At 44.5% G+C, this 27184-nt stretch overlaps 2 protein-coding genes across 3 annotated transcripts in view; both read right to left on the reverse strand.

The window, feature by feature from the left end:
* Positions 1–1025: 1025 nt before the first annotated feature.
* Positions 1026–20405, reverse strand: map3k20b (mitogen-activated protein kinase kinase kinase 20b). The gene is made up of 12 exons (XM_023801721.2): positions 20262–20405; positions 16187–16368; positions 15577–15664; positions 10680–10781; positions 10284–10349; positions 10035–10063; positions 9793–9930; positions 8829–8915; positions 7518–7592; positions 6518–6624; positions 4723–4858; positions 1026–3661 (listed from the first exon to the last, which is right to left on the reverse strand). Exons 2-12 carry the CDS (start codon positions 16343–16345, stop codon positions 3341–3343), a joined length of 1308 nt encoding a protein of 435 aa, XP_023657489.1. The 5' UTR covers positions 16346–16368; positions 20262–20405; the 3' UTR covers positions 1026–3340.
* Positions 20406–20507: 102 nt separating this feature from the next.
* Positions 20508–27184, reverse strand: part of rapgef4a (Rap guanine nucleotide exchange factor 4a) — a 45718-nt gene continuing 39041 nt past the window's right edge. For both annotated transcript variants that reach the window (XM_072700799.1, XM_072700798.1), the window contains 9 exons: positions 26204–26301; positions 25788–25913; positions 25535–25713; positions 24920–25010; positions 24786–24836; positions 24477–24564; positions 22927–22991; positions 22786–22840; positions 20508–22336 (listed from right to left, as the gene is read on the reverse strand). In XM_072700799.1, the coding sequence (XP_072556900.1) occupies positions 22209–22336; positions 22786–22840; positions 22927–22991; positions 24477–24564; positions 24786–24836; positions 24920–25010; positions 25535–25713; positions 25788–25913; positions 26204–26301 (881 nt within the window). In that variant the 3' untranslated portion in view covers positions 20508–22208. The remainder of the gene's footprint in view (positions 22337–22785; positions 22841–22926; positions 22992–24476; positions 24565–24785; positions 24837–24919; positions 25011–25534; positions 25714–25787; positions 25914–26203; positions 26302–27184) is intronic.

Consider the following 27184-nt stretch of genomic DNA (forward strand, 5'->3'; position numbering starts at 1 on the left):
TTCAAACACCTAGCTTTTGAAAACGGTGAGCATGAATTTAAACTCGTTTCAGTCATGTCTGTTTGTCGACTATTAATGTAATCATGTAGAAACTCCCCAGACAAAAATAATGATTTCACCATTGTGATGAAACGCATAGTAACTAGAAAGATTCAATGACGCCTTTAAGAGACAAAGCCTTAAATTATCCGTTTTCATTTTGCAGCTGGTAATATCTGTTAATTCAGCATCCAGCTCTGCTTCAGAATAATTTCTATTAAAAGCTTTCAGCGCACTGAAAGCGTCTTTTCGCCAGTCTTATCCCTCTTCGGCCCAGCTGCTCGTCCCACTTAGAGGGTCGGAAGTAAACAACATCAAACCCCCCCCCCCTAGCTGCCAAGATCCTATTACGTACATCATTTAATTAAAGTGACAAAACATTGCGCTTCGTGGAGCCGTATTATATTTCGCAAATTGCTTGCATCGTTTATTAAATTCCGACGCATGCTGTTGACAAAGGGAATCAAATCGGTACTAAAGGAGGAAAGGCAAGTCAGCATAAATCGTGCACTAATTGAGATTCCATTCAAAGCACATAAGCGCGTTTGGCTCCCTGGAGCGGCCACCCATTCACAAGATGCTGCCCCTAGTGGCCGAGTGCGCAATAGCAGCCTTATCACTTTGCACATACCCATTATATCCTTGCTTTTTTAACCTCTACACTACAGTGCAGTTCATTAATACAGATATATAGAGTAGCCATATTCGTGTTCCAGTAGCGTAAGTTTTAACTTCACGAACGTAAGGTTTCAGAGACTGGCCTCCGTTTGCTAATCCTAGACACGGCTAATGAAATTCCAGGTAGTATCATTTTATATCATGACACACAAATATATTATTCTGTATTACACTCTGAAAAGCTGCATGGTTAATTAAAAACTTTCGTGAGAGATGTCATGCCGTCTTTTGGTCTCCCGTGGCGGTTTTCTGACCATAACCACTAGAGGGCAGACAAAACCAAATGAAAGCCAGCACAGAGCACGTCAAAAGTTTCTCAGAAATTATATTGGGGAAAAAAAAGTCGTGTACAGAAGAGAAAGAAGCAAAACAAAATTCACAATGCAAGGTCACAGTAAAAATCCAAAACTTAGTATTCATACAAACTAAAATTTCAATAGCTTTAAACAATATGTATGAAACTACAATCGTAAATATTAAATAATAATATACACACTAGCATGGGTGCAGAAAACCAGCTGGTACCGTAATAACTAACAAATGTGTTCAGAGATTCCATTAAATAAGCAATAACAACAATAATAATAATTATAATCAGCAACCACCTCAAACTAAGTGAAACCCTCCTGTTATACGGCTTTCCTAATCAGGTGTGAGCTCTGGCATAGCTTCAGCTAATTCTTGCCTAAGGATAAGGACACCAGGCTGAGTTTAAATATGGAGGGGACAGTCATGAGGCTCTCCTGTGTTCAAGCCTGCCTGGGCTTCTGGAAGTTTCTCAAACACTGATCAAATACAGTCGCTCCTGCCATCTCAAAACATAGGATAGGCATACAAAATGAAAGGGGCACCAGCAGCCAAAAAAGCCACACGCTGGTCTGTGTTAAAAACTGCGCCTGGGCACCCAAAAGCACGACATCGCTGAGGTCTGAGCAAACATCTGGCAGAGCGAGTACGATAAGCCACTTGCATGTTTAAGCTGCAGCACGCTGGACATTTCACAGAAGTAGGTTTAGTTTTTTTTTTTTTTTAAAGGGCAGTAAGAAGAAGACCTGCAGAACATCCTTTGATGGGGTTGGCCAACCCAATGAGCCATGACAGCAGAAGACCAACAGTCCCTGAGGACCTGCATGTGCTCTGACCGAACGGTGACCTGCAATCTGATCCCACTACAGCAGCCCCCCCCCCCCCCCCCCCACAGTCATGTGAGGGCTTCTTTTTAAGGTTTAATATATGCTGCATGTGATGTAAGGGTGGGAAGAGCGTGTGATGAGAGGAGTCTGCAGGGGCACCGTATGGGGGGATGGGGGGGGGGTGTTAGGATGAATCCATGGGCCTCTAGAAGATACGGAACATAATCGTATTGGTCTGGATTGGCGGTCACAGTATGATATGCTTTTGTGGGGCCCAAAATCTCTAATGATGCCCCAGGGACTTGGGGGTCAGTCAGGTTTATGTCCGCTTTATCTCAACGGCGCCCCCCACTGACACCCCGCCGTCAGCGAAAAGGTGCATCATTGTGTGGCGCCGCGACTCGAAATGCCAATTTGCCATAAAAGCGTCTGCGCCTCCCCCCGCGCCTCCCTCCGCGGCTTCCTCCTCCGGCTCTCTGCTCCCAGCGTGATGCACTATACATTCGCAGGTGGCGCATGAAAGTGCCGGCGGGGGCGAGTCTCCCTGGCTGGGTCTCCTACGTGCGGCGCTCAGACGGGGCCCTTTTAAGCCCTGCTGCAAATGGGCTTTGTGCAGCAGCATCAGCGAAAAAAACAAGGACATTAAACAATTAAGCACCTTTTCTCTATAAACGACTGAAACGGAAAACTATGAAAAATGTACTTGATTGTTGGTGACTACAGGCGGCACAGCGGAAACACAGACCTCCAGGGTCGGGGGTTCAAATCCTGCCCCTGTTCCTTTTGTGTAGCTTTTGTATGTTCTCACCGTGTCGCATGGGTTACCTCCGTGTGCTCTGCTTCCTGCACCAAATATGCAGGTTGGTGAATCGTGCATAATTGCAATAAATTGATCATAGTGCATGTGAGATGAACTGCGGTCCAGGGGGGGGGTGTGCCCCCACCTTATGCCCTATGTATTCTGGGAAAAGCTCCAGGGCTAAAATGAAAATGTATTTGCAGAGATGGAAAACAGGATCTCCAACTTGTCCAGAGCGGGATCATGGGGGGCTGGGGACCGGAAAAAAAATTCCAGAACAATGGGGCACACATCCATCACAGAGCATATGCATTATGGGAAGTTTAGAGTTACCAATTCAAAGAATTGCATGTGTTTGAATTGCAGCATGAAAACCATGCAACTTGGTGAAAAGATGCAGACTCCAGACACTGGGTGGGATTCGAACCCACATTCCTTGAGGAAAGGGGCACCAGCATTACCCACTGAACCATAGTGCCACCCAAGAACAGACTCTCTTTAATGCTAAACAGTACCTTGTATAGCTTGTATCTAAGATGTGCATAAGCATGAGTCTTAACTATACATATTTGAGGGAAGTTACAGCGTAGTAGACAGTTTACTTGTGATCACAGTTAAAACACAGGCCAATGCAGGGTGAATGAAGAACCTCCCCACAAGCCACACCAAGGATCAGACTCTACCCGGAGGCCTAGTCGCTGTCCTCGGACCAGTCAAAGTCCTCCAACCCCATAGCCATGTTGATCTTCCTTCCCTTGCGGACGCTGCAGGACTTGGTGGAGTTCTGCTGGGCTTGCATGTTGACCTGCATGCCTGAGTGCAGCACCGGATTGGCCAGGTCCAAGGTAAACATGTCCCCGAAGCCCTTCATCATGGCCTGCAGGCTCCGCCCATCCACCTCGCCATTGCTGGAGGCCGTGATCTGACAGGACATCTCTGAGCTGTTCGACTCCTCCATCGTGGACTCGAAGAAAGACTCAGCGCTGATTTTTGCAGCGACAGGTAAGAAGATCTACCAAAGAAGAGATAACAGAAAAGTAAAAAATGATGGAAGGATGGATTCGGGACAATTCACACCTTCATGAGGAGAACTGGGGGGGAAACGGATGATTTATGTCTGTACTTTTAAGCATTTTCATGCTGGCATGTATTAAGCAGATGTCAACTTCAAATATTCAGGAAGTAATCAGTAACTACAATAATGATTTATGGAGGACCACCAATTCCAATTACAACAGAATAATTTATGTTTATAGAATGGCAGCAGATGATATTTATAATACAACACTTTGGAATTCTTGAATCTGATTGGTCAGAAGAGTGTCTACATATTTTTGAAATGTGAAAATGTGAAAGTAAGGTCTTTGTGTACAAGCGTGTAAGCCAAATGTATGGTAACTGGCATAAGCGGGTTAAAATTCTCCCTGCCATGCATTATACCTTTTTAAACGCACGGCTGCAAAGGCAAAGAGCCACTCAACATGCTTTAACTCTTACGTTACACATAATCCCAAAAGCGCTAAATACAGAGAGTACTCAGTTAAATGCATTACAGGGAGTTAAGTATATTACAGGGAGAAGGTGCTCAGTATGTGACAAACAGGTAGTGCTCAGTATGTTAAACGCAGTCATTGTTCAGTGTGTTAAATAAAGAGTATTTAGTGTGTTAAGCACAGGCATTGCTCTGTATGTCAGTGTTTAGTGTGTTACAAATAGACGGTACTCAGTGTGTTTTATATAAAGTATTCAGTGTGTTAAGTGCAGTGTATTAAGTGAAGATGGTGCTCAGTGTGTTAAATAAAAAGGCAACATTCAGTTTGCTGCATACAGATAGAGCTCAATGTGTTAAGCACAGTCATTGCTGTGTGTGTGTGAAATACAGAGTATTTAGTGTGCAAGCATTGCTCACTGTGTTAAATGTGGACTGTGTGTTACATAAAGAATATTTAGTGTGTTAAGTGTAGTGTATTAAGTGAAGATGGTTCTCAGTGCGATAAGGACAGCGTTCAGTGTGCTGAATACAGACAGTGCTCAGTGTGCTGTTCAGTGTACAGCCGGTGCTCAGTGACTCACCGGGGTCCTGGACTGCTCCATCAGCTTCCGCTCCCAGATCTTGAGACGCTCTTCTCTCTCTTTCAGCTGCTGCTCCTTGGTGCTCAGGTCCCTCTCCAGTTTCTTCAGCCTCTCCAGTGTGGCCTCGATCTCACATCTGGGGGGCACCGTGACACACACTCAGTCCCAGGGACAGGCTGCAGGGCTTACACTGCAACCATGCGCTAGATAAGCAGTACAAAAGATGGATACATGGATGTTTAAGAGGTCTAAATTCCAAGAGACTAATGCTGCATTGCCATGTTTGACCACCAGGTGGAGATGTGAAGGGCATAGCAAGCAGCTGTGCTAAATCAGCGAGCTCTAGCTATGGTTATTTATAACTAGACATGTGACACAGGGCCAGGCTCTGGCCTCCCCCCCACCCCCACCCCCCACTCCCTGCCACAGTTTTTCCACTCATGCTCCAAACTTCACTCATACCTGTTTTCCTTGCTTGCCACTCTTCTGACAAACGCTCTCAGAATTTCCCGTCCTCCTTCCATTCTCTGACCGTCCTTTCTTTTCCTGATCTCACATTTCCTCTGTCCATTTTTACCCTCCTTCCCTTCCCCTACCCATGTTTTCTTATAATCCATTAGAAACTCCTCCTGGATTGTCTCCCGACCCGCTTAAAATAGAGTGCAACACGAGCCCCCGGAGTCCGAGCCCCTGGGGGGGGGGGGGGTACATGGGCCAAAAGGCCCTGTTTTCCACCCTGGGCAGGCCTGTCTCTCAGGATAAACCTCTGGAGGGTTACTGTCCTCGAGCCTCTGAGGACGTTATGGCATTTACTGAGCTGGCAAACCCCCGAATGTCTAAATATTACATAGTTTTTTCAAAATCCACTCACTTCACACAGTCTTTCCCTGGCAAGCATCCCATCGAAATTTTTAGCCGCCCATTGAAGTTTGGGGCCATAAAATGCTTAATTTCCAGGGAAACTCCCCTGTTCTCCCAACGCCTGACTGCTGACAGACACCGCGACCCTGGTAGGTGGGTGGCTGTTCCTTTATAGCGCCTTGCAGGTGGCTCCGTGTGTGGCCAGGTCTGCTTGTAACTCTGGCTACAAGCTGGGTGCATCTTACAAGCATCAACAGCAACAGCGTGTAAGATCAGCTCCGCAGTAACACCTGTCAGCTGACTATAGCGACTAGCTGTCACCCAGCAGTGTCCACCGTCTCCAGGTGCAAACCGGGTGCGTGTTAGCAATGGAAGAGCCTGGGGTTGCTGCGAGAGCACCATCCGCTGTCTGCCGAGTGATCCTGCCGCTCGGAGACCTGTCTCACGAACACCGAATGATCCTGGATAAATGCGACGGTGCCACCATTCATCATTTCCGCAGGATTCACCCACACGCTGCAGTGCTTCAATCCAAGTAGCTGACATATGACCGGATAGTGGACCCGAGCTTTTAAAAGGCCATAAGTTTTAACGCGGTAAGTGTCAGCAGTTGCATGCTACATATCCACCGCTTCATCCATCTTCCAACCAAGCACTTATCCTGAGCAGTGTCACTGAACATCATATATCCGTTATTTAAAATGCGTGCTATACATTTACCTACACATTTAGCAGCACACACATACAAACATATATGTATTTTTTCCATACATACACACACACAAAAACATATACATACATATGTTTTTCATACATAAATATACATACACATTCATACATCCATTATATATATTTTATACACACATATTTTATGTATGAAAGCTCGGTTCATTTTAGTGCTGAATTAGATTCCATGGCTGTTGGGGGACAGTACCTCCATTCTGCCTTGTTGTGTAAGAAGGAGTTGCACTGGCCAGGAAGCTGACTATCGTTGTACATGACCTCCAGGGTCATCAGGATCTGCTTGAACATGGGCCTTTCCTTGGGTCATAAGGCAGCACAGTCAGATGCTACATTCTATGTTCATGGATGCAACAACGGTCAATTCGCCCAGGAGGTATTGAATTTCCTCAAGAGATTTTCCATAACACACAAGCTGGTTTTAATGGGTAGCACTCAATCCCTGCAATCTTGACTTCAAGTGCCTGCAAATATTTACTGTGTGTTTCTTCGTCTATAATGGTTTTTATTCAGCGGTGGGACACTAAATGTTTGCACAATAAAATGAAAGTCTTAAAGCTATATTGTTATTTTAACTTTGTAAGCGGGGCTTTCATCCATAATACAACTGAGCCATTCCTGTAAAACAATGTGTAATTTAAACATAGATCCAGCCCTACTGAGCTGCAGCTCAACCAATCAACTAGAGCCAATTTCCATTAGAGTGGAGATTGCTCACTGCCAGATCCAGCCACACAGAAGAGGGGAACAGAGAAAAGTTCTGCACGGTGGACAGCATCCAACCTCAACAGGCTCCTGGGTCCCATAACTCACATTGAAACTGGCTGAAATATCACACACATTACATAATAACAGGCTCATATGATGTGAAAACTAAAACGTCACAATCCTTCTTCTGCTTACGCTGCTACCAAAATTCTTGGCAAACACTGAATCAAAAGTTGTTGACATAATCCATTCAATAGACATTTAATGGAGGTGTGTGATAATTCTTTCACCTTCTTTTCATTAAATAGCATGTATGGAGCCTAAATATATCCGTAATGTTTGGTAATGGTGATGTGAACCCTCTGACCTTCTAAGAGAGATGGCAACATGATAACCACCAGACTCTTCATAGGCAAAAATCAAACCTTCAATCCCATGACCCTCCACGAGTGAGTCTCTTACCCATCGTTCACCAGGCCTCTTACCTTTGGCTCTGTCATCCAGGACTTCCTCATCAATTCCGCAAAACTAGCTGGGCAGCTGGTGGGAATCGTCAACCTCTGCAACAGAAGAGGGTCACCCATGTCAGTGGTGGGCCCTCGTTCCCGTAATGGCAGCCAATCTGTGCTTTTCTCTTCCATGTTTATCAAACCAGCAGAAAACGATGATGCTCCTTAAGCTGCAGCACTTTCTGCAGGCTGTCGCCCCGGCATGGGGTGGGGGGGGGGGGGGGGGAAAGCCTCATGGAGCGGAAAGCCTGTGATAGCTAATTCCTCCCAGATCTATGATGCCCGTTGACTGATGAACGCTTCTGGCACCCCTGCAGGGGCTATTTACGGAGTGGTCCTAAGTTTGGGCTGATAAACACCAACATATCTCATCCCCTGATCAGAAGTGGGAGAGCTCCTGGGGGGGGGGGGGGGAGCCATCCATCAGCCGACGCTCGGTGCTGGAATTAAACCCGCGAAGGTGCTATGAGGCAGAAACTGCTCTGCAGACGTCGTGCCCCGACAGGCCACTGCACACTCTGGCTTTTATTCCTGCTGAGCTCCTAATTAATTGCCCTTTAATCAGGGCTTGTTATTCAGTGAACTGCATCGTTCAAAATCGCATTAAAGGTTTTAGCTCCATGTTTTCAGCCACAGTCACACTATTCTACAAATTTGTGTCAGTCAAGAAATACCTCCAAAGACTAAATGATTACTATTTTTTTCTATGCCCTTAAAATACATTATTCATGTTACTTATTTCGACTAATCAATCTAAATTTAATCTAGCAAACTGGAACAGGTCCAGTCTGTTCTCTTTAATCATTAATGAAGCAAAATACAACAAAAATGTTGCTTTGAACTATCATTAATCAAGCCTTGAGTTTCTGAATTGTTTAAAATAAGATCACGGTCAACACATTATAGTGAGTCCCCAGCTACTGTGCTCTGCTTAACGTTTAAGTAAATTTGACTTGTAAGAATAACAGTGCAATCAAGCCTAATTAAGAACGGAGCTGAATGCGGACCCCGGGCACTAGGGCAAACCCTGTAGCAGTACAGGAGGTCTATAAAAGCAGACCGCGCTTCACAGCTGTGTGAAGCTGACGTCACACTTCTAAAAATAGCCACGAGCACTTTGCTGCGGAATTCACGAAGGGCATCGCATTGCACATTGTTCCACCGATGTAGTACAAGTAAAGGTTAGTAATCGGGGCGTCCAGCAGGCGACAAGCTCGTTTATTAAGCCGAGAGTCACGACTCCGGGGGGTCTTTGAGAAGATGGAGTCGGGGAGGTGCTGACCATACCTCGTGCTTCTCCACCACCAGCCAGGCCACCTGTAAGCCCTCGAGACCTTTGAAGGGGACCTCCCGGGTGAGCATCTCCCAGAGGACCTGCCGGGAGAGGAGGTGAGCGTCAGACAAAATCAGCAACCGGCAGAACATCGGGACGAATACGTGGACGTCCTCCAGCTAACCAGGCCACAACATGGGTGGATCCAAATACACTTCCTGGTGACCAAACACCCATCACTGACAAATATCAGCACTGGAAAAAAAAAGTAACAAAAGGAGTTTGATATACTGTTGTTTATAATGTTTCTACCTTAGTATATTTACAATTTTTCATATAGCTGGAATGTTTTGTGGCAGTTCTTCAGAAGGACCGAAAGCAGGACCCCCCCCGCTTCCTGGAAGCTGCAAACACCATAGTAAAAACACTGGGTGGGGGGGCACACAGGCAGGCCAACCCCGAGACGTCACAGACACTCTTAGGAGCCGGCTCCCTTTGTGACGGTGATTCTGGTCACTCCAAGTTCTGCGGTACCTCATCTCATCACGGAGCAATGCAGACAGGCAGTCAGCGGGGTCAGAATAGACACCAGCAGTCAGTATTTACCGTAATAACTGAAAGCAGGTGTCAGGGCTCGTCCGGCTTGTGCATTGCATCATGCACTTCCAGAAAAATCCTTTTAACTGGCTCTCTTAGTCACAAAGTGAGCCAACAGCAGCAAGACTGTAATTTTGTTGTACTCTGTAATGGTAAATGTACCTATTGTCATTTTTATCTATTTTTTTATCTGTTGCATTATCTGTTGTATTGTATTGCGTGTGTTGATGTTGAAAGTTATGTTATCCTTGAACCTTGTTGGATGTGAAGACCGGTAACAAAATATTTTCTCTTAGGAAATAATAAAGTCATGCCGTTGAACCCAACAAGGAACCCTCCTTAAACTGTTGAAGCAGCCAACGGTCAGGCTCTGCCACTCACCACTCCGTAAGAATACGTGTCACAGGTCTCTGACACCGGCAGGCTCTGGATGACCTCAGGCGCCATCCAGGGAAAGGTCCCCACCAGGGACATGTGCGTGGTGTGGGAGTGAAACTTTGAGGCGCCAAAGTCGCAAATCTGGAACGAGGAGGAGGTCAGACGAGTCTTAAAACTAGGCTTGTAAAGATAGCGGTGCCTCAATTCATTCAGTACGGCAAGTGAGTCACTCAGATATACTGTACCTTCAGAACTCTGTCCGCAGTTACAACCACTAGAAAAAAAACAAACATTAAAAGGGAGTCGCTAAGATAATCTGACTCTTCTGTGCCCCGTATCAACTTTTGAGCGGTTGTCATTTAAAGCCAACCTGTTTCATGACTACAGAAACAATAAACAAAAATAAAAAGACAGCAAGACAGCATCTCTGGACTTAAGGTGGCGTGTTCACCCAAATGCACCATGGTGGTGGATGTAGAAGGTTCTGCATTTACCATTTCTGGATTTCAGGTCCCTGTGGATAACACGCACAGGAGCCTCAGAGTGCAAGTAGTGCATGCCTGGTCAGAAAGGGAAGGACAACATTGTAGGAAATGTTACAGAACTTGCAGCCAGTTCACAGTGTCTCAGACTATGAACATCTAGCCTTCAATGTTCTTGATGCATGTAATTTATCAGTGTGAAGCATCTTGTCTAGATTATTGATCACCTTTGTGAAAAGTAATTTGAGAAGAATTTCGCATGGATTTTCAGCATACAGCACACAAGGCTTGATCGACTTAATCATGATGGACACAGGAATCAAATCCCCACCAGAATTTATGGACATTAAGTTAATGACGTGTAGCCAGGAGGAACCTGGTTCGACCTTCTCCATAGATCAGCCTGACCTTTTGCTATGTCCGTGGCCCAGGTCATGATCTGCCCCATGTCCATCTCCTCGCTCTCCTCACTGGACAGGTATTCATAAAGCGACCCTCCACTGGCGTATTCTGAAATGAAGACACAGACACACATGCACCCACCCATCTGAACCCTGAAGCATCAGCAGTACGCCAGTGCATTCTCTGATTCTCTCTTTATCTTAAGAAGCATTTTCATGAGACTGATCGATGTGGTCAAATTCAAGTCCACAATAACTGGCAAACACTTTGTTCACCCGCAGTTTGCTCATGACCAGAATCAGCAAAATACTGATTTAATTATGAAGAAAAAACCACATGGGAGGCTGTCTGAGCAACAAAGAACGAAAGTACAGACTAATTATCAAGTGTCCAAATGGAACATCTGGAAATTTTATGCATGTCCAACGGCTGTCATTACACAACAAAATGCTGGTTGGCTCCATGTATCAGAATATGCAACAAGGCCCTCACACGCGTGATTTTCGATCACCAGTGTGCAAACACACGGCTTCTGGGTATTAATGTCACGGAGGGACAGTATGTGAAGTGATGAAGTTGAATGCTACTGTATGTTTCACCTTCTCATAAACAGCACGCAGGGCCTTGCCAGGAAAAGCAGTGAAAACACTGGCATCATCGGGACAGTGGCGGGGGGGGGGGGGGGCAGAGTGATATGCCGTTACTCAACTCACTACATCAATCCCTTGTTAATCATTAGTGCCTTCGTGAATTGGTTGGGCCAATACCGATGTTCCAGTGTGTAGCCTCTTTGTCAGAAGGTATGTGACCCCCCCCCCAACTCCCCCCACGAATCTACACAGTCGTCGCCCTCCCAAGACGCTCCGGAGCCTCCAATCCCCAACTTCCTCTTATGGTTTCTATCCTCACCCCTGTCTCTGCAAACTACTCCAGATCACAATCATGGGGCTCCAGCAGCATCCAGACCTCCTGGTCGGGCCACACACCTCCACACCAGCTGCTCAATCTCTAACCGCACCACCGATAGCGGCAGCGGCTAATGCGATACGCATCCTTAAGGTGGCCCGGCCCAGGTAATGCTAGTTAGCATGCAATGATCAAGATGCGGACTACCTTAAAAACTGAAGCCCCCTTTTTTGATTTTCATTGCTTATGAAGTTGACATGTGTTTCCCTGGTCGAATAGTTTTGGAGACATAAATCGGCAAAACTAGAGTGTTGCTGAAAAGTTATGAGCAAAAAATGCAGTTTGCGTTGAGCTTGGCAGCTGCAATCCAGCTATCCAGACACCTTTAGCTATGGTGAGCACATCAAGATAGAGAGGCAGAAACAAAGCATAATCCTGGGCTGCACCTTTAACATTAAACACGGCAGGAAATATATCATAGAAATTGGTATCTCTCTAGATGGGCTGAAACTGCAGCCAAAACTGGTTAAAGTTCATTGTTATTGGTTTTTGATTCCAATACACGATAGATGTTTAACTTTGTGCTCAGTGCAGGCATGTCTGGGGCTCAAAGCTAATATATACAACAGTGCATTTGACACATTGATTTAAACTCTGAGGAAGCAATTAACCAACAGTGATGCTAATTATCATCTGCCAACATTACCATGGAGTAGACAGTGAAATACCGTTTTTACCCACTTAAAATGTATTTCACACAGTACTTGCATGTATTTTATTAATTAGCATGACTTGCAAACTCACTGTAAATAGTACAGGCTATTGGTAGTTGGATTCTTGAATGTAGTTTACATTAGAGACCTGCACTCCCGCGGGACCCAACGCACCGAGTGCGGCGCGGGACCCAACGCACCGAGTGCGGCGCGGGACCCAACGCACAGAGTGCGGCGCGGGACCCAACGCACCGAGTGCGGCGCGGGACCCAACGCACCGAGTGCGGCGCGGGACCCAAAGCACAGAGTGCGGCGCGGGACCCAAAGCACAGAGTGCGGCGCGGGACCCAACGCACAGAGTGCGGCGCGGGACCCAACGCACAGAGTGCGGCGCGGGACCCAACGCACAGAGTGCGGCGCGGGACCAGATTTGATGGGTGAATGCGGGTGCGGGAGGTAAGGTCCTCATGTATGTGCGGGTTGCGAGAGAATAGAATTAATCGCGGGACTCCCGCAAAATGGAATTATCTTAAGATTAATTTATTAAAAACAAATACTCATTTATCTACTGCACAAAAGCAACAAGAACGACTAAATTAAAATAATAACAATTTACAGGCGAATCGTCTACAGAAACTACAATTGCCGCGCTCTGAGTGCTGGGGGACGTAACCGGACCCCCCAAGAAGGAATCAGCCTGGGGTTTGGACGGGATGGCATGTTCTGAAAAGCTCCTCATTCGTGTCCATGTTCATCATTCCATTTAATTAAACTCAAATAAAACGAAACATATTTGTTTTATTTGTTGTAACTTTTTTATATATACACTCAAAAGGGAAGCAAGTGAAACAAATAACAGAGTAGCGGGAAGAAGCGGTAAAAATAAAACCACTTATATGTTTACCTGCGGGATTTTGCGGGCGGGAGCGGGACAAAACTTGAATACTGCGGGCGGGAGCGGGAAAAAATAATATATATTTTTTGCGGGAGCTGGACAGAATCTTGCGGGAGCTGGCAGGAGCGGGACTGAAATATCCGCCCCGCGCAGGTCTCTAGTTTACATCACTTTTAGCAAGCCGTGGTGTTAGCGACAGTTAGAAGGTTAGCATGGTCCCTTGGGGGAGGGGTGGTGTTCCATAGCAGACATGGGGCTCTACGGAGAATACAGGAGGATTTACAAACACACAGATGCATCCGGAGTTAATAATAATGACACCTTTATTGTTCCCCGTGGGAAAATTCTCTTTTTCCCTACCCCATCTTGCTGTCCCTGACACACAGACGTGGGGGCCACAGCAAGTGTGGGGGCCACAGCAAGGGGGGGCACCTGCAGCGGTGCCCATGGAGCTGGGGGTTAAGGGCCTTGCTCAAGAGCCCACGGACATGTGACTATTCTGCTGACGCCGGGCTCGAACTGACGACCTTCTGATTACAGGCCCGGAGGCGTAGCCCGCTGGCCACACGCTGCAGAGAATACCGCAAAATATGGTGAATAACAACTATTCACATCCCTGCCGTCATTCAGGAAAGTGAATCAAAAAGTTCAAAGGCTTTGTTCAAGCCCTGGTTATGGCCAAAATATAACCCGAACAGGAGGGACCATTTCTGCACGGATAGCACATTAATGGGCCATCCGGGGCCAATTCTCAAATTCAGCCCTTAGAGGGGCTCAGCCCCCATTAGGGTTGCAACGCCTCCCCCCCCCCCCCACCTTCCCAGTCAGGTCCCTGAAGTTCAAATTTACTGAGCATCAGGGTTCCAACTATAACATTTATATGAAATGTAGAAGAAACTAAACTTTTAAGGGTGACTGAGACAAAAATAATAGGCATCCTGAAAGAACCAAGAGGGATTTGGGAAAACCTCAAGCAACCACCTGAGTCCACCTGTTACAAATGACGCTGACGCACTGAAGTGCACTCCCGGCCACGCTGACGCACTGAAGTGCACTCCCGGCCGTGCACGCTGGCAGCACGCTCAGAGTGTAAAGTGAGCCGTACCTCCACAGCCCGAGAGCGGCAGCCCTGCTGATCGGCCAAAGCAAATACACAGCCATCCCAGATTACACAAGCAGAAAATGATACCAGATGTCATCTTATATCATGGAAAATCAAAACCTGCATCTCTTAATTTAAAAGTCTAAACTTCGGGTGCAGGACAACTGATAAAAGATTTCTGAAGGCCCTGATCTTCTTTAAATTCTATAAAAAAAATATACAACCCGTGCTGTAAGATATTACAGATTGTTAATCCGGCTCTGTACTGGTGTTCAGGCATGCCGAATATTCCGGCTATTTAATATTTCCATATTGTATGTAGTCTCCTATTTTTACATCAGTGGCAGAAATGTGGAGGAAGCACGAGGCATTTTATGGGATTGCCAGGCAGCTGGGCTCCAGGCGCTAATGCACCGTCCGGCAGCAAGACACAGCGGTCAGGGCAAAGGCCAGAGAGGGCTGTCCCAGCTGTCCCTCTGTCACACCTCTGTCCAGGCCGCTGCGGACCCTGCTACCCCCTCCACGTGCATCCAGCCTGGATCGGCTTTACTCTCCCCAATGGGGATGCACACGGTCTCTCTGCTAGCGGTGCAGAGTGCAGCTCATGCTGAATTAACAGCAAATGTGTCTGTCTACAGTGGTGGTGTTTACTGCCTGCTGGTATACTTGTTTTGCTGTATTGATTGACAGCATAGTCTAAAGGCAGCATACAAGAATTTCATTGTACCATGTTCAACTAAAAGTAACAATTTTGAAGCTTTGCGCCATGATGTTGCATTGAAATAAAAAGCAGAGAGGGGGGTGTAAAACATGGTAAAGGCTCTCCAGACATTACCACCTGCCAATGGTGTGTGGAAGTAAACCTGACAGCCAGAGTAATATCCTCTCCTCAGTAATGAAGGCAGCATCTTACTGTAAGCTTAACTGTAACAATGTAACCTGTAACTGTAAGCTTAACTGTAACAATGTAACCTGTAACTGTAAGCTTACCTGTAACAATGTAACCGGTAACTGTAAGCTTAACTGTAACAATGTAACCTGTAACTGTAAGCTTAACTGTAACAATGTAACCTGTAACTGTAAGCTTACCTGTAACAATGTAACCGGTAACTGTAAGCTTAACTGTAACAATGTAACCTGTAACTGTAAGCTTAACTGTAACAATGTAACCTGTAACTGTAAGCTTACCTGTAACAATGTAACCGGTAACTGTAAGCTTAACTGTAACAATGTAACCTGTAACTGTAAGCTTAACTGTAACAATGTAACTGGTAACTGTAAGCTTACCTGTAACAATGCCATAGTTGGGTGCCTCCAAGATTGCCCCATAGAACTGAATGATGTTCTTGTGACTCAGGACACTGAGGATTTCTGCCTAAAAGCAGATGAAGATTATGTAAATGATTCACTGCCATCCATCTATCCATCCATTCAGAACCACTGACACTGGCCTCTTAGACTGTAAATAATGCCTTAATGTACCTCAATTATGTTTCCATTTTAAAAAGATTAACATAGAGAGACAGTGAAAAATGTACATTCGGTACCCCCTCATTAACATCACAGTCGGAAAAAGTACATAACAAACCAGATTTGGTGTGTAAACCGGAGACGACAAAGAGGCTGAATTGCTTCTGGTCTTTTTTTAATTAAAAGAATTAGAGCTTTAATAGTGCGTTATACGGTCTTTTGGGAATAAAATGCCGGGATAAAGGCCACCGTGACTGCAGGTGTAAGTACATAAGAAACTGTCAAAGACAAGCCAGGGGTGCATAATGACGGCGTGCCAGGCAGCCACAGAGATCACTTCAGCGTGTTGAATAGGGAAGCAATTAAAGCCGTTATCGCACATACAATTAAAAGCCGTATGGGAAATGCGTGCAATTCCGCCTCCTACCTCGGTTTCTATTTTCAGCAGCTTCTTCACCGCCACCTCCTTGTCCTGTGAGATCCACTTGGCCCGGTAGACGCTTCCAAAGCTCCCGCCGCCACAGTTCTCATAGAACTGGATGTCGTCGAACTTGATTTGCACGAAGGAAGCGCCGAGAGACGACATCTCATAATTGCACGTGATACCACCTCGATTCCGGAGGGGAGAAGAAGGTGGTTTAGATGGTTTAGAAGGCAGATCAGAGACCTCTGATCCGTCTCCTGCCCATTCACAAAACCCAATGAGGTCAGTTTTCCCCCCCGCCACTCGCCTGGAGACCAGTTCAATGTCTGCAGCAAATCCCAGCAACCCCAGTAAATGCCCTAGTATTACTGCCAGCTCTGTCATACGCATAAGCTGTACCAAGCTGACAGTAAAACACAAGCGTCCAGCCTGCGATCTACACCAGTGTGTCACCAGGAGCATAAGGGGAGCAGGTTACTCAGCTTGTGTAACGCTACAGGAATGACCGGCATGCATTCTGTCATTTAGCATTAAAAAGCACATCGCTGAAGTCACCAAACATTCAGGTCCGTAGCAGATTAGCTTTGGTACGGGGGGGGGGGGCATCTGTGATTTATTTATTCATTCATTCCTTATTTACTCCATACTTATGATAAGGAGTGATAGCAGGGGCTAATTTGGTTAATGTTTCCATTTGGCACTAGCACTGCAGCCGCATAGAATAACATTAATCTTTGATATGTTTACATCAATTGAATGTTAATATATTCAGATATGATTGTGGACAGGGGTCAATGATGACCTTTTAATACTGCAAATGCTAATATTAAATTACAGACAGGTTTACTGCGCATGCCGGTTCTATGTTTAGGTTAATAACATTTTATGTTGTTTTGTTTACTGTTGGGCTTATAATGACATGCAAATTGCTGCGGACAAAAGTGTCTGGCAAGTTAAACCTGTCTCTGGACTACAGCTAACAATAGCTGCCCCTGATAGCACATAGCTCAAGATATCGTATGTCGCAATCCCAGTTAGGTCTCAGACATCACAATTTCATTTATCGTTTGGTCTGGTTTGTCTTTAAGAACATATAGCTTGTTACACGCCTCGTACAGGAAATGTTGCTTTGTGCTACTGGAAATAACATGCTTGTCACCAATGGGGTCTCAGTAACCCCCCCAACGATCAGCCACTGCTGTTCTGCGCCATCTTTAACCCCATGTCGACCTTCTCATCACGCACACAGCACAAAAACATTTCAGCCGAATGCGAGTTTCGGGAAATGAAATGGTACTCAGTATTCCTTCAAAAGTGTGTCACCTCCCATGTCAGGCCCTTACATTCAAAACTAAAAGCACACAAACAGACCAGGCTTGGTAAAGGCAAACTGTTGCAATTTCACATTTGCATTGCAGTGAACAGGAGTTTCTATATTGAGAAGTATGTTAAAAGATCCATCCGTTACTGAGTTCGTTTGTTAGATAATTCAGTTAAGATCCAAATTTTTCCAGACCAACCAGGTTAAATGAAGCATTTGTTTACAAATGGGGAATGTAAATTAATACTACATCTTCAGATAGTCCTTTGCTACTTTCTAGTGGTTTTTGTTATGGTTAAGTTTATTAAGAATTAAATTTTATATACAGTGCTCAGCATGAGAGCACCCCCTTTGAAATGAAAACTTTTAACCAATCCTCAGTATGATCACCTTCTTTGCTTCTTTAGGATAAGAAAAATCATACATTTTATTCAAATAAGGTGATGCAAAAATGACTACACCCTAAAACAAATTCTACTATATCTAATATTGTGTATGGCCTTGTTGACTTAAGAACAGCAGCAACTCTTCTAGACATTGAATGAACAAGTTTGACATACACCCACGTCTATCTCTCTCCATTCTTGAAGGATGAACTCTTTCAGACCCTGCATGCTGGATGGAGAATGACATGCTAACTTGTCTTTTCAGAACTGCTCAGAAGTGTTCCTTCTGGTTGAGGTTTGGTGACATGTTCTGCCACTGAATCACTTTCACCGTTCTTCTTCAGAAATGCAACAGTGGCCTTAGACGAGTGTTTTGGACCATTGTCCTCTTGTAAAAGTGCACGACGCCCATGGACACGGAGTGATGGTAGCATCTTCTCTCTCATTATGTCACAGTACATCTGTGAATTCATGATACCATCTATGAAATGCAGCTCCCCGATACCTGCAGCACTCATGCAGCCCCACACAGGGACACTGCCACCATCATGCCTTTTTCATTGTACTCCTCACCCTCGCGATGTCATACAGTCTGGAATCCATCAGAGGCAAAAAGGTTAATCTTTGTCTCGTCACGCCTAAGTATGGAGTCCCAGCAGTCTTTGCCTTTGTTAACATGGGCCCTGGAAAGTTCTAGATGGGCTTTTATATGCCTGGGCTTCAGCAGTGGCTTCCTTTGTGGACGATAGCCATGCGTGCCACTCCTGTGCAGTGTGTGTCATATGGTGTCACAGGAAACAGTCACCCCTGTTTGACTTCATAATGATTTACCCAATTGTGCCGAACTTGCACGCCCATTTCCTTCAACCTCTCTCATCACAAAACGATCTCGACAAGGTGTTAACTCCTGTGGACGGCCTGGACGTCTCCACAAGCTTCCCAAATGTCCAACCATTTTGAATTTTTGGACAACTTTTGCAAAAGTACTCAGACTTATTAGCAATGTCTTACTGAGTTTCTTATAACCTTTTTTGTGCAAAGAAATTATTTTTCTCAGATGTTGTGACATTTGTTTTCTATGTGGCACCATTTTGTCAGCATTGAGTGGAACTAGATTTTCTCTCTTAAATACCACTTTTAATTATCATTTATCCTGTGGCCACCAGTGTGACAATTGATTAGATTCATCTGTTGGTGAATTTTATCAGGTTTTTCTCCTAAGACATTAATTGGGGTATAATCATTTTGCATCACCTTACTTGAATAAAATGTATTATTTTTCTTATCCTAAAGAAGTAAAGAAGGTGATCATACTCGTATGTTGATACAAATAAATGTTTAATAAAAATGGTTTGTAAAAAATACAGCTAATTGTCCTCATAATCACTGAGAAATGGTTAAAAGTTTTGATTTCAAACGGGGTTCACTCATTTAATCTGCGCACTGTAAATCATTCATAAAGGTGCATAATAAAGATGCCGGTTATTTGAAATGCACCCCTTTTGTAAAACCCTGCCGGAATCAATCAGCCCCTCAATGCAGATGGACTGAACAAAGACAATCACTTTCGCAGTTATAAAAAAAAAAATAACCCACATGTCACGGAAAATGCTTTCAATATAAAACATACAATTCAGATAACACCATGCTACCACTGTATATGACGTTTGCGTGGGACCCAAATAAGTTTAATACGCTTACCGTATTATACTAATATCAAAGCAAAAATTTTAACAACAATAGAAGAATTGACTGTCTTTTTCATATTTTGCTCTGTACAAGGAAACTAACAAATGTAACAACGAGCTATTACTGCTTTGTTAAGCCACAGTTCTCCCACCTGTTAATCTATCAAGATTTCCATTTTTCCCTTTAAGACAAGTTTCTATTTTGTTTTGCTGTTTATTAAACTAATTTGCAAACATAATTATAACTTAAAATATAGTAAATTTAGGCCTACTTAAAAGGAAAATGCTAAAAACTTTATAAATCTCGCATCCAGGCTCACGAGTCAAAAAAATCCGGACATTTTTAGTGTACTGCTACGTCACTCAATTGTTTCAGTCATCCACATTATCATGTTGAATTATATCATTTGTACTTCAGTTACACAAGTTGAATAATTTGACAGGAAAACCAGAAAGATTATTACCAATGCTTCACTAAGGCAAATGAGGCAATCACGCCTTGTTTATTTCTTAAATTGTACAAATCTTAAGGGGGTAACCCGCACAAGTAACCCTACTATCACACTGTAAAACGCATGTCCGTGAAGCGTTTCAACTTTCTGTTGTTATTTCTGCAAACCCATTAGCCTAAGCAATGTTACAAACTACACCTGCTAGTATTTAATGAAAGAAAACATACATACCTTCAGTTTTCCCACGGCTCAGCTCCCGAAATGAGTATATGCAGCCCTTGCGCTCTTTGACGTTTTCTTCCCCTTCGCTTCAGTAGCTTCTTCCTTAACAGGACTGCAGGCGTCCACGGAGCGCTGGGGGGGGGGGGAGGGAAGGGGGGGAGAGAAACTTCAGCAACTTCACACAAGAGCTCCACTCAACGGACGGCAACGGGACACCGCTATAATTTAACCGCCATGTATTACATGTTTAGCAAAACGCCTACCGGCCTAAAATATCAACGGCCCAACGTTTCAGTTTTTTTGTAAAATTAAGTATTAGGCAGTTCCACAAAGCGGCAATGTTTAATAGCATACAAGAAAACGAATCACACATATTTTAGGGAGAATATCACCAATTTTCCCAACCCCCCCTACAGCACAAACAATTAAACTATTCAGTGTCATTGGCAACATAATTTAATAATTACTTCATCTGACTGAAATTACAATTAAGCAATACAAGACGATCGTTTTGTCATAAAATAAGCTATTACAATAAAAGCTTTGAAGTTGGGGAAAAAGTTTAATACTTTATGAGTAGGAACAAAAATGTAATTTAACTGAAGATAGTCAAATATTTGTATTAGTTTGAAAGTCAATTCTAGGTCCAGAACTATATATCAATTATCAAGAATCCTCCTACACCACAGTGAATAAAGAGAAAGTATCATATGAAGTGATATTTTATTTGTTCATTTACTTACATAAACATCAGATTGAATTTAATCCCCTAAAATGACAAGATATGGCACGTTTTATAGAAAAAAGTACAAAACTTACAAATACATATCCATGCAGAGACACCTTATATGGTTTCATAACTTCATAACTGATCTTTCCTGCATAACTGCATATCTCCTTGTTCTCTTGATTTTGCTGTCCTGCGGTTCCTTGCAGCACCAGACCCCGCAGTGACCCTTTCTGCCCAGGCACAGTGGCCTTAAGAATAAACTAGCAGCAGGAGAGTGGTGTGTATGACCCAAGAAATTCATTTTCTGTAGTATTGGTGGAGCAGCATACCTGTATTTACAGGAAAACATGCCTGAAAATTTCCTAAATTAAAGATCAATATTTATAATTAAAACTCAAGTTTTTTTTTTTTTTTTTATAAAAAAAGCCATTTAATAAGTCTATATTTACAGAATACAGTGAAATACAGCGGCTGGCAACAACAGATAGCTTATAGAGAACCTCCGCTGTAATAAACTCCGGAGCATGCTGAGGTCGAGAGTAATAAAGTCAGACATTTCACATCATACATAAAATAACCGTCACAAAGAACAAAATACTTTTTATTTAATTTACAAAACTCTGTGAATTGTAAGACAACTAGTAGTACTGCATCACCAGTTATGAAAACTTGGGCTTTATTCTGCATCTAGAATACCTCTATACTGATATGCCCAACATAATATCACAGTTAAAAAAAATATTAGGTGCACTTTGAGAGCTATATAAATAAACTCTAGATGCCTGCTGATAAATGTTATATTTGAATGGCTTTGCCTGTAATAGATTTAGGATACAGTTCTTTTTTGTCTTAAAATGGATGATGGGAAATAGTTTTATTTTGATTACATTGTACAGCTGTGAACACAGCAAGGAGAAATTCAGCACTTTGAGGATATCGTCTTCGTAGGAGCTGCTAAAGAAGTAAAACTGTAACATAAAAGGAAGATACATTCAGAAAGCTTTTGGGACAGGTACATTCAGGTATCTATGGTGGTTGACATGCGATAGCACAAGGAAGACAGAAAAGAATGGGAATATAATGTAGAAAGGAAAAGAAAGGTGAGGAAGTGATGTAAAGATGGAGATGGCATCAGGGCTGCCACATCCGGCCTGCTGTCAGTGATGCGGAGAGCTCTGATTGGGTGCTTCCGATCCAGGTGCATTCAGTGCTTAGGCTGGCAAGGCTCAGGTCCTGCGTGCCTCCAGTCTGTGGGACAGCTGGGACAACGTCCTTTGGTTGTCGATGACAGTGAGCTGGCGCACGCAGCTCCACACATCCTGGTGGTTTTTATTGGCCAGGGACACATCAGGGCCTGAGGCAGAAGAGGGCAGGCCCACATCTTTAGAACCTGCTCTGCTTCTTAACGTTCCCCCGATTTGCTCCCTCAAACCCAATCACTGACATTCAGTAACTGACGTGCTTAACCCCCCCAAGTTCTCAAAATGAGAACCAGGATGAAAAATGAATGGTTCACAAGAAGTGGGACCAAGACATCCGACTGGATGATCCTGCCCCCTCTATTGCTTGGATCCACCTCCTCTACAATCTGATTGGCTATCTCTCTCAACCAATCATTTTTCGTTCTGCCCACAGAACATTTTCTTTGCGAAAGTAAAACACCTAAGAGCATACGGATCACTCCACACAGCCAGTAGTAAGACAGAATGTCACACTTACGGAGCTAGACAGCCTAAAGGCTTCAAAATCACTGACTACTCAGAATCAAGAAAGGCAGGAACAGGAAGGAGGACGGCGACTTACTGAATGGCTGGTTCCGGCAGTATCTCACTATCCTCACCGTGTTAGCGATCATTCGCTGGAAAGACAGCAATCAGGTGTATTTAGCACATGCAGTTTCATGACCTCAGCAGCCATGTCAGAACAGCTGTCAGCAAGGCTCACCATTTTCTCAAAATTGACTAAGTTGTCAACGAATGTCTTGTTGCCTTCATGACTAAAAGTCATATCTGTAAATATAATGAGATTTCATTTTATTTTTGTGTCAAAGAAAAAAGGCACAGTGTCGTGGAAATGGACCGAAATTGCCGATAACTCAAATCCCATGACTTCAAAGGAATGAGCATTTTTTTCTGCTTTACAAAATTCGCTTAAATGATCTCCTGCACAATAATGTTGCCATATGATTTCTGTCATTATGGTACAATAAAAAACTCAGTTACTATTAAATCATCATTCATAAGCAATTAATTCTAATTTCTTTAGGATGAACACAAGGAGGTGAATGCGGCACTCATGTAAACTATTTCATGTAATGAGCCCACATGTGAGATGTGGGCCTGGTCAGTGCAGGAGTGTTGATTTTCACCCTGGGTCCAGCCATGGGTCTTTTTAGTCATAATACCTACAGTAACACTTCACCACATATTGTTCCCCTCAACCCAAAAATTCCAAGACATATTTTGTTTTGTGAGACACTCAGTGTCATGCCCTGCTCGTCCGATCCTCCTGTGTGCCACGCCCCCTCGCTACCTCGTGTGGAATCCTCGTGTTCCCAGCTGTTTCTCGTTGTTGTTAATTAGTCCTGTGTATTTAAGCCCACGTTTGAGTATGTTTCCCTAGTCCGGTCGTTGGCGTTGTGATGTGTTCCTAAGTGTGTTTTCTTGAATGAAACCCCATGTTTGCCTGATTTCGTGACTCCTGCTCCTGTTTTCCCAGCGCCGTGCCCCTCAGTCTCATAACACTTAGTACGTTTACATGCACACTAAGAATTATTCATTTTCAAGATTATCTAGTACATGTTTAAAAATCAGATTAAAGTTTAACTCATGCATGAGTGCTGCATGCGTTCTCTGAGACAATCATAAACATTTTCATCCTTGCTATTTAAATCATTCCTAGACGGGTTTGTGAGAAATTTATGCTGTTTCATAAATACCCCAATATTTATTACAACAAAATCACACTGCAATATTTGAAAAATTTCAAATAACATGCTGTCACAGTATATTTCACAAAATATTTTATTTCTTGTTATGCTATCCTGATCTTGTTGTATCTGTTCTTCCGACCAGATCACAATTAAAGCTTGTGTCACTTCATTTGTCCACGCACCCATTATTATTAATTTTATTATTTTTCTGTGTCTGTGACATAATAGATCAAACGGAAAAAGCCCAGTACTAACAAGCTGAGAGGAGCCATATCGCCACCTATCGTAACGGAGTCGGACATACTTTGGTCAATAAATAGATTCCCCTCCCATGCATGCATAATGAGACAAGGACAGTGGTCTGATTAAATGGCGCAGTTAAGCTATAACCGTGGCTCAACTTAGCTGTGCATGTAAACGTACTGACGGAAAACTGACACAGCGGGTGTAACGGAACATGAAAATTTATGAGTGTTGGAACCAACACAGCTTATTGAGGAACCAGCAGGTAAGACGTTTGGCGTAATGAGGCATGTTGTGGGCCCTCTCCGTGTCACCTTACCCTTAATGAGGAGGGGCATGAAGGGGATGAGAGGGGTGTCCAGTTTGGCCACAGTCAGCCTATAGGCCCGATGGTTTCTGGAAGGGTCCTGTAGACACAGGTCACCCAAAACATTCACATAACAGATACAGGAAATCTAATCCAGTTGCGGTTGTGGTGCCCTTTAAAAATACATTTCCTGTAGCGTTACCGTAACAGCCATTGGATTGGCTTGCCATCCATCCACATCACAGTTTGTAGATGTCAGAGTGGGTAGCACGGTTGCCATGGAAACCCGCCATGGCCTGGGCCATAGCTCCTCCTACTCACCATCAGACTTTCAAACTCTCCGTAGAACTTCTTGAACTTGCCAGGCAGTTTCTGCAACGGACAGCAAGGTGAGGACAGACCTGCAGCACCCCCCCTCCCCCTGCCTCCCACCTTAATGATGCAGGGTCTCCCACCTCCCACGTCTGGCTTAGCCTGCTGACCGCCGGGTTGCTCATCCCCATAATGATGGCGAAGAAGGAGTTCAGGTTCTTGTACTCCTTGCAACTGAAACCATGTAAACACAACCCACAGGTGAGCATCGGGTGTGAGGCGGAGACACCTCCATCGGCATCAGGAAAGGCTGGGGCACTTTCCTCCTGCCCTTTCCAAAGATCGTTCTACCCAAAGATGTGCATAGATTTTTGAAGGGGCAGGTGCTTGGGGGGGGGAGGGGGTTGGCTGGCCGAATATTGCCCCTTCAGGAAATTGGGGGAGATCCCATCGTAGTACCCTCACACATAGAGAAGTGTTTCTCAACTCAGTTCTCGGACCCCCAGATAGTTCACATTTTTATTCCCACATACACACCTGTACCAGATACTCTGTGTTCTTGATAGTTTGGTTCAGGTGTAGTAGGAGCTGGGAGGGAGCGAAAATGTGGACTATCTGGGGGTGTCTGAGGACCAGGTTGAGAAATACTGAAGTAGAGGGTCATTAATGCAGGCAGAATCAGCATCAGATGGTATCTATTATGGCTGAGGTGTAGGCTGCTTAGCTGGATGGGCAGTTACGGTAGGTTGCGCACTCACTGGGCGGCGATCTTGATGAACTTCTTGAGGAGCTGTACACGCTTGCCAAGCTGGGCGCAAAGGCACACCTCGGTGACTACCCACAGCTGCACCTCGTTGAACCTCCTGAGGAACAAGTCCAGGTTGGCTGTGGTCTTCTTGAAGTTGTGCCGCCCGAATGTCTGGTATATGAGCTCATGCTGCCAAAAGAGAGGAGCAATTTGTCAAACCCCAACTCCACCAGCCAGAAGGGGGGGCAGAGGATGCCTCTCACCTCATGGACACAGTTGAAGAGCTCCCAGTCGTAGAGCGTCATCTGATAGGCCAGGTCTTTGGAGCTCATCAGCTCGAAGGTTCCGAAGGACCCTGTGGACGGTCCTTCCTGCTCTGGCAGTGGAGTCTGAAACGCGGATCGTACGATTTCACTTCAGTATGCTGACTTCAGACACAGCAGACAGACATTCTGAAACACAATTACACTTCTGAGGCATGTCTTAATAAATCCTATTAGGTGCAGGGGCCATAAAATAGATAGAAAAGTCAATTAAGTGACTTAGAAACGATAAACAAATATATTAAAATCCAATCATGGCCACACGGTCCAGAGAGCTGCATCTGGGAATTAGACAATCTGATTTCGTGCTGGTGTTTGAGTCATAGGAACGCGCTGGCAAATGTGTGTTCACACACCAGTGAATCCAAGAGGTTCCTGGGGCAGGCGAATAGACGTCCGTTGATGCTGAGCGTGGAGAACACTGAAATGTCATTGGGCTTCAGCACCAGCTTGTCTGGGAAAACACAGCACGTTACGTGGTCACCTACACCAAGTGTCGCTCACATATAAAAACAATTCTATGAAATCAATTGCACTTACTACAGCACAGGGAAGTTGCCATTTTATACCAAAGACTCAATGATCTTCATGAAGAACCCTTCCTAACATATATAAAGCCTCCTATACACATGTACAAATGTACACGGCACACTATAAAAGCAGAAAAAGCCAGAATACAGTGGAGGAATTGGGACAAAGACCCGATAGGTTGGACTAGTAGGGGAAGCAACGTCAGGGGGTCAAAGGTCAACTGGCTGGCCAATCATCTTGGGCCTGTGGGTTAACAGGATGCACAAATATCAAAGAATGATACATTTTAGTAACAGCCTCATAGGGCTCTCAGCTCCGTCCCAGTCCGCTGAGGTTACTGTGTAATAGTGTTTCAGGTGGTCTAGATAAGTCAATCTTGGGGCATTTAACTCTTAAATCCAGTATAAATTTATTTGAATTATTCATGTCCTGTGGTATGTCAAAGGAAGAGAGTGAAGTGCCATCTCATAAATAACAGCGATATTTCTGTCCTGAGCAGAACTCTGCCACCTGTTTGTGCAGAACTAGCATGAAGGAGGTAGAAGTCAAACACAGGCCATGTGGAAGTGGATTCATGGGCTCTGGCAGCAGGGATGGCATGGAGACGAGACGCCCGCAGAAAGGCTCGGAATCTTAAACGACACTGGGATTCTCCCAGGGCCACACTCCAGGCTTTTCATCACACCCCAGTAATTAAAACGGACAAATCTGGGACAAATCACTTTGGAACCTTGTCAGTGATTAATTAGCGCAGTGGGCGCTACGCCACGCTCCGTCTGCCCTGGCGTTCGATTAGCAAGTAGCTG

Source organism: Paramormyrops kingsleyae, chromosome 16, assembly GCF_048594095.1.
Source record: "Paramormyrops kingsleyae isolate MSU_618 chromosome 16, PKINGS_0.4, whole genome shotgun sequence".
Taxonomy (NCBI): Eukaryota; Metazoa; Chordata; class Actinopteri; order Osteoglossiformes; family Mormyridae; genus Paramormyrops; species Paramormyrops kingsleyae.